Source organism: Psammomys obesus, unplaced genomic scaffold (assembly GCF_907164565.1).
Source record: "Psammomys obesus unplaced genomic scaffold, mPsaObe1.curated_primary_1811, whole genome shotgun sequence".
Classification (NCBI taxonomy): Eukaryota; Metazoa; Chordata; class Mammalia; order Rodentia; family Muridae; genus Psammomys; species Psammomys obesus.
In genome coordinates, this window is record NW_026596040.1 from 26,114,654 (window position 1) to 26,132,299 (window position 17,646).

A 17,646-nucleotide genomic window follows, 5' to 3' on the forward strand; every position below is an offset into this window, starting at 1 on the left:
AAAGATGGAAGTGAGCTCCATGGGAACCAGGGATCATTTTCATGAGCCGGATTCCAACCACCAGGCTGGCTAGCAAAGAGTTAGCCTTGGGGGACCTTGAGGCGCCATCTTTATTTCCTTCTGGGTAGGCTCTGGCCTGAGCAAGATGCTCAGAAGTGATGTGGATGTGCAAGACTGAAGTCACCTTTGTGTGTGGAATACCTGGGTTAGAGTCCTAACCCCAGAACCTCAGAATAGGAAAATGAGGTCACTGAGGTGTGCCCTCATCCAACATGGCTGGTGTCTATATATGCCAGGGGGAAGTCTGGACACAGAGGGAGGACAGCCATGAACACTGGGGCCATGTTGCCAATCACCAAGGGTCTTTCTGGAAGCAAGACATCTGAGGCAAAGGTTTCCTTTGCACCCTCAGGGACAGAGAGACCTGCCAACCCAAAAAAGGATTCCCAGCTTCCAGAACAGAAACTTGGTTTGTTTACAAATGCCCCCTAACAGCTGCGGTAACTTTGCTATGCCTGGCTGCGCTCCATATATACGGAACACACCAAAGAAAGTGCTGACGGCAGCTCACCACAAGCCACCTTAGCATCCCATGTAGATGGAGAAACTGAAGAAACAGTGGGCTGAGAGGAGGCAGAGCCTACACATCTCAACAGAATTGCTCCGATTCATCTAGGCCTAAGAGGGAAGCCAGCAGACTGGCTTTTGATGAGAGTTGGGGTGTGCCTTGTGAAAAGAGTCTCTGCAACTCCCAGTGGCACACAATCCCAGGTTTTCCAGAGAGGCAGGAGAATCAGGTGTTCAAGGTCACTCTCTGTTTAGGCAGCAAGTTCAAGGGCAGCCTGGGCTGAATGAGACCCTGTCTCAACACAAAGCCAAAGTCTCTGGTGCTTTCCCTTTGGGATCTTTTGGGGTTTCATGAAAAGCAGAGTTTTTGGGAAATCTTGCTTAATTGGTATGATTAATGTTAACGTGTACTAATGGTATTGGAGGAGTCTGATACCATGACTGGCTCTGGCTGCCATCTTTCTTGCCAACTTTGATCTTAGAACAAGCAGATCTGCCAAGTGACAAGGAAGAGGTTTGGGTGCCTCTTTGATTTTTTTTTAAAACCAGTTAAACTAATGCACCAGCTGTAGGTCTGTGTGGGCGACACCCCGCTCTGTTCCCTTTGGCACACGTGGTCCAGTGGAGCAGAAAGTACACAGAGAAGGCAAACCAGAACGAGGCTGTTGGCAAGCTCCTCCCATTGTCATCTGTTAGAACACATGCCCACAACACACACAAAATGCAATGCAGATTTGGAAAAGAGAAGCCTGCACAATTAGGAAACGATTGCTACTTTTTTTCAGGCATTCTTCTCAGTCAGACTCTATTGAAACCTTTTGCTATGGTGAAGCTCATCAGAAGCATGTCTGGGAGGCACAGGTGCAATAGAGAACATGAAATACAAACCAGCTGTCCACGCGGCCAGCACTGGGCCTCTCCAGGATGTGTTGCCCACTGGCAAGAAGTCTTCAAGCCCCAACCATATTCATTAGCTAGGAGCCTGCTGTTGAAAATACAGGCCTGTTTTCCTAACATTTCCGCTTGTGTGGTATGCCCATCATAGAACTCCACAGCTGAGACTTTTAGGAAGCTAAGCAGTAACTGTATGGGATCACTGCCAGGTATCAAAGCCCCTCTGGGCTCCCTGGGACCTCCCTAGATTGTTGGCTGAGTGAGCATTCATTGTATTTATAGTCCTTCTAAGGTTGCATTATGGGAGAATCAACAGCAAACGGCTTGTTGCAAACTGAACTAAAACCACGGCAAAACGGCTGGGTATTGGAGCCAGGCCTCGGTGTAAGAAAGCCTGCTTCATGCTGTTGTTTGACTGAGCAAGGAAAATATCGTCTACTAAAAGACTGGGTGGCCACGTAGCCATAATAGGCCATCTCCAAAGCTATGGCTGGTACAAAACTCACTGTGGTGAGTTGCAAACTGGCAAAATTATTTATATATATAGACACTTTGAAAAGAAAAAGCTAAGCATCCATGAAAGGAGGCAGGTATGGCTCCACCAAGAAAGCCTCCATCTCTCTCCTCAAGTCAAGAGGAGACACCAGGCAGAAAGAAGGCTCCCATAGGACTTGAGTTTTGCATGTCAAGCCTTTTAATGCTCTTTTAAGTATATTTTGATATTATTTTTATAATTACAAGTTATTACCCAAGAAGTAATGATGGTCTGTCAAGAGGGGCTCTGGTTTTACTCACGCTTACACACCTTAGGTGAAAGATGATAGGTATGAGCGATGGCTACATCAATGCTAGATTATAGAGCCCGGATAAGTCATAGATGGATGACAGGTTATAGACACCAGATAAGTTATAAATGACCAATTTATGGAGGTGACAGAGATTACATGTGGTAGATGACAGGAGATAGATAGATAGATAGATAGATAGATAGATAGATAGATAGATAGAGCGAGCCAATCAAAATACATCCTATGCCTTTTTGCTATTGTGGAACTTTCTAGAATGCCACTGCTTAATATATATCTCTAAAATCTCTGTAAACAAGATAGGCCACCATCTCCCTCATGGGGGCGGGGAGACAATTTTATCATCACAAAGTCAGGGGAGCCACCTAAGAAGAAAGATTAGAACTGCAGATAAGACATAGAGTGACAAATGTTTCCTCCTTCAAATCTCTTTTTTGAAAAGCCTTACCTGTGTTCCTTTTGGTATAAAAACTCCAATGTATAGGGGAAAAGGGTTTTGTTTGAACCCAAGACCTTGCTCTAGTCAAACACCCTATCCCTGAGCTAGAATCCCAGCTCAGTTTTGATTGTTTGTTTGTTTTGAGGCAGGAACTCATGAAGTTGCCCATGCTGACCCTGGACTTTCCACCCTCTTGCTTTGGCCTTCCCCCTAGCAAGGATGATGGGCCTCTGCCACTAGGTCCAGTAGATAACAGAATTTTAAAGCTACAGAAGCCAGAAGTGGTCTATTGAAAGCTGGCTGTCCCTCTGAGAGAGGGCTGCAGGGACATCCACCCTCCCAGAATGGCACAGAGAAGAGGGGGTGGCCTAGAGGAGGCCCAAAAGGAGCAAGGGAAGGCAGGACCCCAGTAGCTGTGGCTACCTGACCTAACTAGACTACATTTAGAAAGTGATGGGACCTCAGTTGTAAAATGAGAAAACACAGGTACTCCAGCAAACCTGCTAGGAAACCTCTAAATGACAAAACCTCAGAGGAATGTGGAAAAAGCACAGATTCCAACAAACAAGTGGCTACAGTGACGTGTGCACCTCACCCTTTTTGCTTACATATGAATTTAATGAAGCAGAACACTGTGCCAGCTGTTTATAGTGCCTGGAAATGGCCTCACACCTGGAAAGCCACCTCCAGCAACAATAGCACAAATGACACTCACACAACAACTTGACAGTCATGAGCTCAGCAATGTCCAGAAATCCCAAGGTGAGGAGTCAGGGTGAGGAGTTCTGGAGGCAGCCAGTTGCCTAACCCACGTGGTTGTGTCAACAAACCACGTGCCACAGACAGACACACAGTGTGAGGGGTGAAAACGCTAGCTGTGTACACAAAGAGTGGGCCGTCTTTGAGACTGACGACAGAACCTGCAAGACCAGTCAGAGAGATCCATTCCAAAGTCATTTCGGCAGACAGCAAGTGCCAGTGAGCTGGGGAGGACGGTGACGTGCTCTTCGGGGACTTGTCCCCTGAGTGTGTGCAGGTGTCCACTTGCAGGCCTGTGTGCTGCCGGCTGCTGGTCACTGGTGACTAAGGGATGAAGGATGCTAGGTCTTCTTTTCGGTGGGAGTCCCAGACTCCGGCGTCTTCAGTGGCGCGCAGTTTGTCTGAACTCTGCCTTTCCCAATGCTTGCTTTCTTAGGCTTCTGGCTGTTGTTCTGAAGGGATTTCAGCCCCAGCATTTTACAGTACTTGTTACACTGGTGCAGCGCTTTAAACTGATCAATGAAGGTCATGGAGCAGTTGCCCTTAAATCCTTTGTACCTGTAAATGGGTGTGAAAAGAAACCATTTTTTTTTAAAGATTTTTACCAGTTTCAAAAGAAATATTTGAAAGAGAAACTAATGGTGCATGGAAACTACATTTACTCCTGTTTTCAGTAAGAACAGTCACATGGGTTGACAATAAGAAAAGAAAAAAAAAGAGAGAGAGAAAGAAGAGTGTAGAATGCAACAAAAATGAAGAGTCATTGGCAGACGTGGTACAGACAAAAGCCTCCCTTCCTCTCAGCCATGATAATGAGTACGGTTGTGCTTGCAAACCAGCGGCTGTGGTTTGAGTCTGAAACCACAGCTTGGTTTGTGAAACCACATGCATGTTTGGAATGTTTGGCCCTCCTCTGACTGAGCTACTTTGTGAAGGTCTGGAGCCTCTGGCAGGCGGGGCCCAGCTGGAGGAAGTAGGTCACTGGAATCTAGGGAGGTGGACCTGAATGGGCATATTATCCCTTCTCACTTCTGGTCTGACTCTGCTTCCTCATCTGCCATGCTGTGAACAGCCTCCAGCACACTTCCAGCTGAGAATCTGAGTTGCTCTGTCACTGCCTTTCCCAGCATCCTGTATAGAAACTCCGAAACTCTGAACCAAAATAAACCTCTCTCTCCTGTTTTTGCTGGGTATTTTGTTATAGTGACATAAAAAAAACAAACAAACAAGCAAACAACAACAAAACAATATACTACCTTAACCCACTTAAGAAATTCTGAATAAAGAATACTAGAACTTTGGAACTGGGATAAATTATTTAGCATTTGTAATTGGAAGGATTCAGTCTAAGAGATGGAAGGCCCAAGGAAACAAGCCAAGCAATGCAGAAGGCAAGATGCAAAGGCATCTGTCTGGGTTCTCCTCATGGGACAGCTCTCCGTCCCATGACCTACCTGTCCGTGGGAGGAGAGGAACCTAGGCTTTCGTCTTCAGCTGGCTGTAGAAAGGACCATCCGGTGCCTTGCCCAGGAGAACTCTCAGGAGGTATTACTTTGGATTGGGGCAATTATGGCTTGAACTCTGAGTGACTAAGCTTCCCCATACTAAGCATGGCAGGCTAATGTGCCCCTCAAATGGCACATGCACAGGCCCCAAAGTGTCCCTCTCCACTTGCAGATGAATGACTCATCAAGAAAGCTGAAGGCCTTGGGATGTCGCTCAGTGGTAGAGCACTTGCCTAGCCTGCATGAACCCTGATTTCAATGCCTAGGACTTCTAGGGGAAAAGGACACCATTGATCTGAGGCTGACTCCACATTACTTTGGACTAGTGTGACCCTGAGTCAGGACTGAGTCCTCACAAATAAAGACATACAGGAGGAAGGGCCAACCACATCCTTCCTTCCCTTACACACAGAGCACCCAGCCAAGTACTGTGCTAGAGGCAGCAGGTACATCAATGGCCAAGCGAAACAGCAGGCCCATGTACTTCCTAGCTAAAGAAAAAGATAGATGTATAGCTACTCCAGTGACAGATGCTGGTCAAGGGCTCGCTGCTGGCTTGGTAAGCCTGGGTACTGGGCCTTTGTAAGCACTGCCCATTTCCTCAGCTCTCAAATAGGAAAAAGAATAACAGCTACCCGATAGGGTAGTTGAGCAGATGAAATGAGAAAACGGTGTCCACCTAGCCACATAGTCGATGGCACACAGTAAAAATTCAGGTCCTGGCCATGGATTGTTATAATTATCAATGCTGTAGCTGCTGTAGGAATGCTGAAGCAGAGGTTGGAGAAGAAGGAACTTTTCAAAAGAAAGACAAGCATACGAGCGTGCCTAGAATATAGAATTATTTTAATTTAAATATAATAATTTAATTATTATAATATGACCTAATTTTTAGGGTCCAGTGCAACATGAAAAGATGTCCAAAAAAGTATTAAGTTTTATTTATTTGTTTGTTTTTATTTTTCAATTCAGGGTTTCTCTGTGTAGCCTTGTCTGTCCTGGGCTCGCTTTGTAGACCAGGCTGGCCTCGAACTCCCAGAGCTCCGCCTGCCTCTGCCTCCTGAGTGCTGGGATTAAAGGGGTGCGCCACCACGGCGGGCTGGTATTGAGAATTTTAAGACAACAGCAGTAGATTAAACTAGACACAGCGCCATTCTGAATGTGGACACATGAGCTGTAAATCCATAATTGGGTGTGAGAGTTTGAGGCTACCTCTGACTAATGAGGCCAAAGAGGAGCAAAGTATTGGCATGGTGCCAACGCTGTGCCTGGTGTGACTCAAAGATCAGCCCTCTGTAGACTGCTTTAGAAACGCTGCGTGCCAGCATGCCTGGGTGGATGGGGCAGGCGAGGACCCCGATGTTGTTCGTAGGTGATGCACCCCAGGTTTTAAGTGTTTAGGAGTGTGAAAGCTCCTCCTCCCACCCCAGCCTGCAGCTACATCCTGTCACATGTGCTCCAGTTCCACTGTGCCCCTCCCCCTCTCTGCCTCCAGGAGTCCATTTCCTTATGAGAAGCAGCGGGTTCCTAAGAACTTGCTGAAGAAGAAATCAGCAGAACGCAGAAGCTGAGCAGAGGCTCCCACTGCTGAGCACGTCAGCTTTACAGCTTGCCTGTGTGTTAGTCTGTGTGCCATGTGCGTGCGGTTCCTATGAAGGATAGAAGGTGTCAGAGATCCTGGGACTGGGGTCCCAGATGGTTGTGAGCCTCTGTGTGGGTGCTGGGAATCGAACTCGGGTCCTCTGGAAGAGCAGCTGGCACTCCTAACAACCGAGTCATCTCCTGCCCCAGCTTTATATCTTTATCCTCTCCTAAAGAAGACTTCAGGAAAAGTTAGATGCTAACCTGTGCACGTGTCCTTCCTGTCTGAGCATCCCCGCTGGTATTTATGTGTATGTATGTGTGTGTGTGTGCGTGTGTGCTGGGGGGAGGGCATGGATGTGAAGACATAGCAGGCACTAGGATTTATCTGGCTATGGAGAGGGTGTCACATGAAGGCTTGGTGACCAGCCTGGCACTGCCTGGGACATGTTTCTCGGGGCCCACGCTCTTCGAGATCAGGCTAGAGGGCCTGGAACCTTCTCAACCTTTCCCCAGCGTGAGAAGGAATCCTCCGCTCTTGACTCTGTCTCTTCCTGGGGACCAGATCCACATTTTAGAATTAGGAGTGTGTGGCCACCTCTCTCCACAGGCGTCATCTCTCCCACGACAGGGTTTCGTGTCTGGGATTTGCCGCCAGGGAAGGTGTCTAGTGTGAGTAAATAGATAGCAGCCTCACCAGCAGGGTTCTTCGATCTTAGCCTGGATGCGTTCCCACGTCACATTTCTGAATTGTTCTTTCTCTCTTTGTTTTTATAACAACAAAATGCTCACTGCTACCCAGATGTAATTTGTAAAGAAAAGGACTGGATTCGGTCCATGATTCTGGTGGCTAGAGGGTCCAAATGTGGCCACGACCTTCTGGCTGAGGGCCCTTGGCTACACTGCAATATGGTGGAAAACTGGTCAAGTACAGAAGGGGTCAAATGTACGCTGCGGTGTTGCCTTACAGGAGCTCATTCCAGGAGACCAACATCAACCCTCTCCTGTTCCTTTCCCATAGATCTGCCCTCCACCAGGCCTCACCTCTTAACAGTTCCCCTCATGAGAGAGGAAGCTTTAGGCATAGGAGAGGACGCTCCAAAGCAGAGCATACTTTGAAATTAGACCCAGTCAACACCGAGCAGCTTTTCCAGATGCGCATGTGTCTTTTGGGCTTTGCCACCTGGAATCTACAGAACTAAGAATCTTTCTCTTCTCTAAATTTGGTCTCTGTCTCAACCAGGATTGGGCTTTGCCCTGTCGATCTCTCAAACTGGCAACCATTACCATGAAATGGTCTCTGCATGGGAAGAAAAGCAAGGCAGCATCCGTATGTTTCTAAACCAGTTAACCACAGAGGTATCCAAAGGACAGGGGTGTAATTCCACCAAGCTGTCATCCTTCCAAGCAATAGAAAACAGTCCTCAGCTTGTGACCTGATTTGCAAGCCACAAATACCATCTGCTGCTCTCAGGTTTGGTGGAAACCACAGATCTAGACTTTCCTGACATCTTTCCAACACGAACATCACTGCAGAAACTCACGACTACTTTTCTTGCTGACTAGATGTACAGACGTGCACAGTGACTCCAAAATTCTGTCCCTCCAAGAAGCTCAGAGTGTGATATTATCTGGAAATAATGGCCACTGAAGATCTAATGACTTGGGATGAGAGCCTATCGGAGTAGAGTGGGCCCTTGATCCCAACGTTATTACCGACATTTATGTATGAAGAGAAAAGACACAGGCACACAAGAATGCTGCATGATATCTGGGGCAGAGGCCTAGGAGAGTTACAGTCAGCCACCAGGAGATAGAGGACAGGCCTGGAACAGACTCCAGAAGGAATTGGCCTTGCTGTGACAGTTAATCTTGGTGTCAACTTGACAATATTTAAAATCACCCAGGAGAAGAACCTCTGGGGATGCCTGGGGGTGGGGGGGTGATTTTAAAGTAACTGAGGTTGGAAAATCCACCCACTACAGAAGGCACCATTCCCTGCACTGGGACGCTGATTGTGCAAGCAAGCAGCTGCTTTATTCCCTCTGCTTCCTTGTCACAATGGATGATTCCCTTGAACTGTGAGCCAAACAAGCCTTTGCTCACTCAAGTGCCCTTTGTCAGATTTTTTCCCCCCTCTATCAAAGCAACAAGAAAACAAAAACAAAAACTAAGATATCTGCTGGCCCCATTCAGGCTTCCAGCCTCCAGAACTATGAAACTAAAAACTTACTATAGCACAATGGCATAAAGAACTTTCTATTTTTTTTTTTTTTATTTTTTCCCCTGCATATTTTCAGTTTTAAGAAACTTAGCTGTGCTTAACTTTTCCTGTCGGCTCTTTGCTCTTCCATCTCCAGGTGTAATAATTTCCCAATTAATATTATATCACCTGGCCTTCCACGCGATATGTGTAGAAGCCCTCTACAAGCCAAAACCTTCCCCTGAATGGGAGTAGTGTTGCAGTTGGAATTGCATTGGGAACTTGTCAAAACACTGATCTGCATTCAGCATGTGAATAGGGGCTGAAGTTTTTGAGTAAGCCAAGCCACTCTGTATTCAGGGTCTCCAGTTGTGCCCACATGGCTTTAGAAAGGTCTTTATATTTAAATGGGGGCAGAGTGTCAACTTCCTTCTTGAGTCTTGTATCCAGCGACATGATGGAACCACACCGCGTCATTCCACAGGGAAGGAGCCAGGAAGCTGGCTGTGTCTGCAGCCTTGCCCTCACTCCATGGAGATGTAACTCTTGCTGTGTGTTAGAAACAGTGGGAGCTTGATTTTTTGCTTCAAAGGAATTCCTGTCTCCTCACAGCATGGTAAGAGACGGCGGACACTTTTAGTAGACTCACACAAATGGCAGTAAGTGTCTATGACCATCTTCTCAAATGGTTTCCTCACAGCTTCCCTGTACTTCCTACTGCCTCCACACATACCCAGAGAGAGGGGCTGGGAGAGCGAAGCTGCAGAGACTTCCAGTTTCAAGCAAGGGCTACAATATCCCATTTTCCCAAGAACAAAGTCAGCCTTTTGCACTGGCTTATAGGTCCGCTCTCTAACTCCTGCCCTGATCCTCTAGCCCTGAGGCTCCTCCTTCAGTCTCAGACTAGGCAACAGAATGCTGCCTCCATGAAAACCAATCCTGGCCTTTTCCTTCCCTGACAGCAATTCCAGCTGCAGGGGGAAAAAAATGCTGTGACACTCCCTCTTTGCCTCCTGTGGCCTGTTGCCCTAACGCTGCCCTGGTTTATACCTTCTTGATGGCGCTGAAAGTATTCTTCTGGCAGCTCCAGGGTGGTCTCCACTCACTCCTGATTTGTGTCTTCCTTGTTTCCCTTCTGTCTCTAGACACTGGCAGGAGTCCACCAGGACCTTCTAGATATGTTTTTGTATTCAGAACTGTCCACAGGACCAGACAACAATTGACAAGAAGCTCACCTGGGAGTCCCCAGGGTCCTGCAAATGGTCAGGGGTATGATAAAGTAAGATTCCTGTGGCTTTCTATTCAGGTTCTTCCACAGGGCCACTTTTTGTAGGATTTCTGGGCAGGGTCCAGAAGACCACCATGCTATTTCTATCTGGTGAGGCTCTGTCGGGCCTTGGCGAGCCAACCCATACAGAGCTCACTGCTATAATGTCAGTCTTGCCAAAACAGAGACACGGTCACCGCTCCCTCCCAAACCTCAAAACAGCCTTGACGGTGAGGACTGGACAGATATATCAGCCAGTGGGCCAACTAACCCTGTCGCAGTGTGGTCTGGTCAAATAAAGCTGGGAGGCAGGCCACCTTCCAAGGTAGGCGACAATGGCAGCAATCCGGAGTAGACATTTAGGGGGTTAAGACACCTGCCTCCAGTGTATTATTAGGTCTCTGAATTCTCAGAGGCCTGGAGTTGATGAGATGTCTCAAATATTTGGTGTTGTACAGTAGCATAGGTCCTTCCAGGAGGTACATTCAAAAGACGCTGGGAAAGTTTGCTCTAAGTTCCTTTGCGTCTGTCCCTGCTGGCAGATCTGTGTATTGATTCAAACACTGTGTTCAGTGTTGCACACAAGCCTTCCCAGGGTACAGCACTGAGGAGGAGATTCCATTTCTTCCCATAGTTAAGCCACTGGTGGTCCTTTCTCTCCGTGGGCCCTCGTGTGTGACACTGGCGTGGGTTAAACATCCAGTTGGTTCCCTTTATCTCCTCTTCTCTTGATTCTGAGGGCAGAGGCTTTTCTCTCAGAGTGGTTGAGGGTGAACTCCCTCTCTTTCGTGGCTCCGAGAACCGGACCTGGGCAGGCAGGCAAACCCCTGTGCCAGCCATGAAAGCAACTATCCTGAGCTGCATCTACCCTTCCTGCTGCACTTTCGTTCTTCTTCAGGGTTGTTCCAACAAGCCTGAGTCTCTTAAACATGGTTTCCATGTCAGGAATGCCTAACGACCCTGTGCATACATACACCTGGCTGTTCTTCCTTCCAAAGGTAAAAAGGCCCATCATGGCGGGCAGCCACACTGAGAGGTGTCTTTGGTAGCTACTCAATAACCATCTTATTGTGGCACAGTGGTTAATGACTGGAAGATCTACTCAGAGTGCCTCTCTTTGTTTTATTTCGATGTAGCCAGGTGACTGGATCTTTAGAGAGGAGAGCGGATGAGAGAGATGCAAAGTATTGCCTTTGCTGCCCTCTAGTGGCTAAATCATGAACACCCCCCCACCCCCACCCCACCCCCCGCACACCTGGGGAATTCCACTATTGTCTAGAGAGATGCTTTGCAAAGCCAGTGGTGAGAATTATAGATCAGTTCCCTCTGCATTACTTGTTAAGGCTCCAAATCTTCATTTACAAGATTAAGTATCTTTCCTTGTCTCTCTCGGAGAGCTCTAGACGGCCGAGGAATTCAACTCAGGAATGTGACCAAAGATCCAGTTGGGATCTCCAGTGTGCCTAGGGGCCAGATGACCCCTCCAGCCATAATCACACTGATGGCCCAGGAGTTCGACACAGGACTGTCTTAGGGATCATGCCAAATAAAGCTGAAGCGAGCAGATCATAACGGTTCCTTGTTTTTATGAGACTATGATAGCTTATTCACCAAATAGCATCTCAGTCTTCATCTGAATAATTCTACCTTCATTAGGGAAGGCAGGCTGCATTTACTGGGGCGTGAGATAAATATACGAGGCAGGTTGAGACAAGGGGAATATGTATACGTATTCATGTGTATAGAGATGCTTGCATGTGCGTGGGTGTTGAGGACAGAGGACAACCTCAAAGTCATTCTTCATGGGCCGCTTTTTTTTTTTTTTTGAGACAAGGACCTGGAACTGACCAAATAGAACGGATCTTCCTGCCTTTGCTCCTCCCTCCCTCTGCTACTGGGATTCCAAATGCAAGCCATCACTTTTTTTTTTTTTTTTTTTTTTTAAAGCATGAATTCTTAGCATTGAGCTTAAGTCCTTTAACAGTTTAGCCATTTCCCGTTTACCCCTTCAGCCTGGGAATGTTTTTAAATGACACAGATCTCTGCTTTTTAGGACGGTGTCCTTCTCTGCAGCCAAGTGCTGCCAGAGACCAGCCTTCCATAGAACTCGCAGTCCCTTTCCACCGTGAATAAGATGAGCTTGCTAAGAAGCAAGAGAAGGGGTAGAACGGACCTTACTCACCCACCCTCATCTTGTGCTCTGAAAGTCTGCCCCACTCCTCTCTCTTTTATCCTGTTCTGTGGCACCCAGCCCGAACACATTCTGTCCTAGCTGCTGAGCATCTTTGAGCTTGAACCCTTTCCTGGTCGGCTGCCATTGTTCACACTCCATTTGCAGCCTTTGGGCTTTGAGGGGAACATTTCCTCAGTCAAATCTTGCTCTCTGGCCTTTGGAGATTCACTCCTGTGCATCAAGCTTAGCCCACCCCCACCCCCACCCCCACCCCCACCCCGTGCAGCTTCCTTTACTGAACCTCCCCTTCACTCCCCACCCCTAGATCGCTGCTGGCTCTGCCCCTCCCATAGGGGAGGGGAACCTGGGAGTTTAGGTGGTGGGTGTGGTCACAGTTCACCCTAAGAAGGAGGATTTGTAAGGAAGCTCACACACCTCTCATGCTCTGAGAGGTTCCACTTTCATCAAAATTTCAAATCAACCTTCTAACATAGTTTTTTTTTTTTTTTTAAGTGTGACTTTTCTTTAAACTTCTAAAGAAAACTTTAAAGCCTGGACAAGATGTTCTATTGTCCTTTCAAAGCTCTCAAACACGGCAGAATTCCCTCCCCACTTCTCCTTGGGTGGGAAAGCAGTCATAAGTAAGCGTTTTGCCCTTGGCTCCATCTATCCTCTCTTCTAATGGGTCTTGGGCAGCTGTCCCAGGCTAGAAAAGTAACATTAAAGCCGAGAACAAAACCTAGGGCTTAGAGTTCTTTATAAATTAGGGAGCGAGTGTCGTTTGGAGCTCTCTGGTTCCTGAAAGCTGTTGACATGCTTCTAAAGATGTCATAAATCACCACGCTCTTACAGTCGTTTGGGTTTTAGGACTTCTTGAGCAGTTTTGGCTCAGTAGCAGGTCGTTCTACCTCAGTGGTTCTCCACCTGTGGGTTTCGACCTCTTTGGAGGTCCAATGGCCCTTTCACGGGAGTCACAAGTCAGACACCCTGCATGTCAGATATTTATGACTCCTAACAGTAGCAAAATGACAGTTATGAAGTAGCAATGAAATAATTCCAGGTTTGGGGGTCTCCACAACACTGTATTAAGTGTTGCAGTGCTTGGAAGGTTGAGAGCCACTGTTATAAGTTATGCTATGGAATTCTGTGTCTTCTGGCATCGGGCTGACAGGCTGACGTGAGAAGAAGGGAACCCCATCGAGCTTACACCCAGCGGCAGCATCTAGAAGTAGATTAGCCAGCAGGGAATGCTAAGCAAGCCCCAGCGACTCTGGCTGGAAGGATGGAAACCAACCCAGGTCTTACTGAGATATAATTTGTCTTGTTCTACAGAAAACAGGGAGTCTCTAGAGAAGACTCCATTTGGGAAATTGCTCTGACAGGCAGAGGTCTTCATAAATAGGGTACCACAGGTCAGTGGGAACATTCATACAGGAGACTGCTAAAGTGAATGCCTTTTAAGGACCTCTAGCTCAAAACTGTACCAACAGGAGGAAACTGAGCCTGTCCAGCCATCCCACCCATCAGACAAATGCCGATGATACCACAAACCAAGCTACCACCAGGAGAAATACAGGTAAATGACCTGGCCCAGACTTGGACCAAGTCTCTCAAAAGCTCCTGCCTCCCCCCTGCTGCCTCCCCACTTCACACTTACACACACACACACACACACACACACACACAGACACACACACACACACACACACACGGCATCAAATCCCCTCTGGCACATTCTTTTCACAAACCCAATGTCATGACCAAATGCTCTGCAGCCTACAGCAATCAGGGCTGTCTGATCAGTGCCACCAGATGTCAGTGAGAGACAGTTCCAACCTAAGATTTTATCATCACCGAACAGGTTTCCAACAGGAAGACACCAGGTGAAAGATCCTTGAACTGCATCTTGGAGTGTAGGCTATCACAACTTCAAAAACCAAACCTATGATTTCTTTTCCAGTGCTTTTCTCATTGTTTGGGCAAAATTCTTGACAAAAGCCATCTACGGAAGGAAGGGGTTATTTGTGCTCACAGTTTAAGGGTACAGCCCATTGTGGTGCGTTGCTGGGGAAGGAGACGAAGAGCAGAGCTGTTGGCCACATTGCATCCACAGTCAGGAAGCAGAGACATGAATGCCGGAGCTCAGCTTGCATTCACCTTTTTAATCTGCATGGAAGGGCATCTCCCACATTCAGGGTACACTGTGGGTGTGCATACACACACACACACACACATTCACTCACACACACACAAACAAAAAGAGAATAAGCTTAATAATCTTGTTTGAAGAAGTCATGAATAGCCACTTTTTCTTCAGAGGGGCCCAGACAAAGCAGTAAAATGGGACAGTTTGTTAACAGCTTGGTAAATGGTCATCTGAGCAGGCAACTAAGAAAACCAACATTCTTGCACTCAACCAGAAAAATAAAGTTAATGGCAACGTCAGGAAATACCTAGTTGTAAGTATTTGATTTTTTTTTTTTTTTTCTGAGACAGGCTTTTTCTGTGTAGCCCTGGCTGTCCTGGAACTTACTCTGTAGTCCAGGCTAGCCTTGAACTCACAGAGATCCACCTACCTCTGCCTCCCAAGTGCTGGGATCAAAGGCCCATGCCTCCACTGATGGCCTGAAATAGGTATTTGTATGACTGTTAGCTCCTGTAATAATCTCTTGTACTTGTGAGCCACCCAAAGGATTTTTTTGGGGGGGAAAGGAGGAATTTGGACAGGAAAACAAACTAAAAATATATGTGTAAAATGTGTCCAACTGCAAACAACAACAATGGAAACTGTACGAAGGGGGGAGGGGTTGAGCTGAAAGACATCCCAACGATGCTAGAACATTTCCTCATCATGACACTGCTGTGAGTACTTAGTTGGTGTGGAAATGTGTTTGCAAGTGTTCTTGTTTGCCTCAGAGTCAGGAAGCAAATGTGTTTCTCTCTGAGAACAAAGTTCATAAATATTTTATGGAAGTAAAAGAAATGAATTGAATCTGTCCCAAGACCATTTGCCATCGACAGTAAAGACAAGAAATCCACTCTGTCCACATCAGCCTAGCAGCATTTGCCAGAAAAGCCCAATGTGAAATGACACGGATTTCATTTTTCCCTACTCACCCTTTAGCTAGTGTTGCTATGCCAACGTCAGTTAACTTCATTCCCACACCTGCGGAAGGAGAGAGCAAAGACAGAGTTTGAGTTGCTAGGGGAGGCAGGGAAAGGATTGGTCAGATACTCTCTCAGACCATATAGGGACAGCTTATTGTCTTCTTGGGTCCCTGAGTACTTCCCTCCCGGTTTCTATGGAGACTCAGGAGCCTTGCTGGCCCCTCTGACCTGTGCTGCTGCAGACCTCTGACTGCAGTGCCCAAGTCAGCCCTCCTTCAGGCTTAGCCTTGCTCCAGGATGGAGGAGGGACTCAGTTGCTCTTTGGTGAATTTGAGACTTACCACTTTCCCACGAGCTTTCTCCCTAGAAATGCTATCTCTTGGACTTAGGTTTGGTCTCCTGCTCCTCACTAAAAGCGGAAACCCTTAAAATATAAGGACTGCCTTGGTCAAAAGCAACAGTAAGAAAGTTCAAGGCAACAAATCTAAAGCCAAACTCCACATAGGCAATTTCCCATTTTCGCTAAGAGAGTTTCCTATCACTGGCTAGAGAATTTCCAGAGATCCTAGAAAATATTCACAAATTACGGCAGACTTTTAACCATCGGGCCAGGGACAGTAACGTTTGGAATCCATGGCCTGGCCATTTAAGACTTTCAAGAATAACTTCATCCATGGAACTACAGTGGTGATGGGAAGCGCCAAGCCCAAAACAATAAAACAGCTACTGAGCTTCCGCATCAGCAAAAAAGGCCACAAGATGTCCTTGGTAGAAACCCAGGAGCACAGGACTGTTTTTTGCTACTGTGCTCCCAGGAGGGGCAGCTGGAAAGTAGCTGGGGAGCCAGAGATGTAAGGAAACTAGACAGCCTGCTATCTTCGAGCCTGAGGAAGATGGATATCCTACTATAGTCAAGGACTGCCCACTCTCCTCTGCCCCAGACTCAAACACCATCCTTTACCGCTCCCAGGCTACCAGTGAGGAAGAACACTGATTCTCGTACCCAGAGTGTAGAGGTCCCTCGGCCTTTCTAGCCTCTTCTTGCTCTATCTTTCTGCTTCTGACTTCCTGGGATGGCAGCTCTGGGAAGCCCACCTGGGCAATCCAGTGGTGACCTGTTGGACACCTCTGACAGGGGACCCATATGAGCAGGGCTCTAAGCAGTGGCATCCTTGCACCAGCCACCTGGAGTGGCCAGGTAGGTGACAGTCGAGGATACAAAAGAAGGCTCCAGGTCTCTCTAAAGCCAACTCTGGGATAAGATCAAATGGCAACCTGGTTCCATGGCTCTCCATCCCAGAGACCAAGGGAAAGCAAGTCGAAGGCAGAACACAATGTTTCAGAACAGCAAAAATGCCACCACGTTGCTATTTAGATTGGTGAGTCACCCAGAAGCAATGCGCCCAGCTTTGGTATGTGCACCTGCGAGCCAAGCTTGGCACTATAGAGTTCCCACTGAACATTTTAAAAGCTGAGTCCTCCCATTCGTCCAAAGCTACTAACAACTCAAACATATGAAGGCCTGCTTCACATTACTTTATTGTAGGAGGTGCTATAATTTTAAAAAGATGCCAAATTGCAAAGGGCCCTCTAGACATCCTTTTTCATGGAAGCTCTAAGTTCCGGTAAGGTCCAATTTTTAAAGGTAATTTGGCGACAGGTGCTTGAACTTGGGCTGTGCTCTCTCCCTTGCTCTCACAGTTGGCAGCTGCCACTTTTGGTTTAGAAATATAAAAAGACACAGTCAGGGGAGGCATTTCAGGTGCAAGTAAGCATGAAGATAGATCCGAGTGAGAGTTCCTGGAACCCACATAGAAGCTGCCTATGCAGTGAGTGTTCACCTCTGGGGAAATGAGAGGAAGAGATGGAGCATATCCCACAAACTTAGCTCACTTGGTTTAATTATTTGCCAGCAACTCTACAAGGTATTTTTGTTTGTTTGTTTGTTTGTTTGTTTGTTTGTTTGTTTGTTTCTTTCTTTCTTTCTTTCTTTCTTTCTTTCTTTCTTTCTTTCTTTTAACAATCACTGGGGAGTAATACTTTCAATTTGCTGTGCACCTGTCAAACTGCGGTGAGGCTAATAGTGGTCCATGGATTGTTTCTGGTGGGAGGAAAGGCAGGACTCTGTCTTCAGAAGCTGAGTTTGTGGACCGTCCTCAGAAAGCCTACTGGTCTCAACAGGTCTCTGGTCTCAGTTCCAAGTCATAGCCCCACCCCTAACCCTACAAACTTAAAGTCCCACCAGTCTCCTATCAGCGAACAAATGCACCCAGGGGAAGATGTCAATTGCACTGGGTTTTGTTTCTATTATCCTTAGTACCAGTGTGTACAAAACTGAGACATG

The 17,646-nt window shown here is 47.1% G+C and overlaps 1 protein-coding gene across 1 annotated transcript in view; it reads right to left on the reverse strand.

The window, feature by feature from the left end:
* Positions 1-1,094: 1,094 nt before the first annotated feature.
* Positions 1,095-17,646, reverse strand: part of Alpk2 (alpha kinase 2) — a 110,007-nt gene continuing 93,455 nt past the window's right edge. The window contains exons 11-12 of the mRNA XM_055622644.1: positions 15,312-15,360; positions 1,095-4,023 (exon numbers count right to left, since the gene is read on the reverse strand). Of these exons, the coding sequence (XP_055478619.1) occupies positions 3,807-4,023; positions 15,312-15,360 (266 nt within the window). The 3' untranslated portion in view covers positions 1,095-3,806. The remainder of the gene's footprint in view (positions 4,024-15,311; positions 15,361-17,646) is intronic.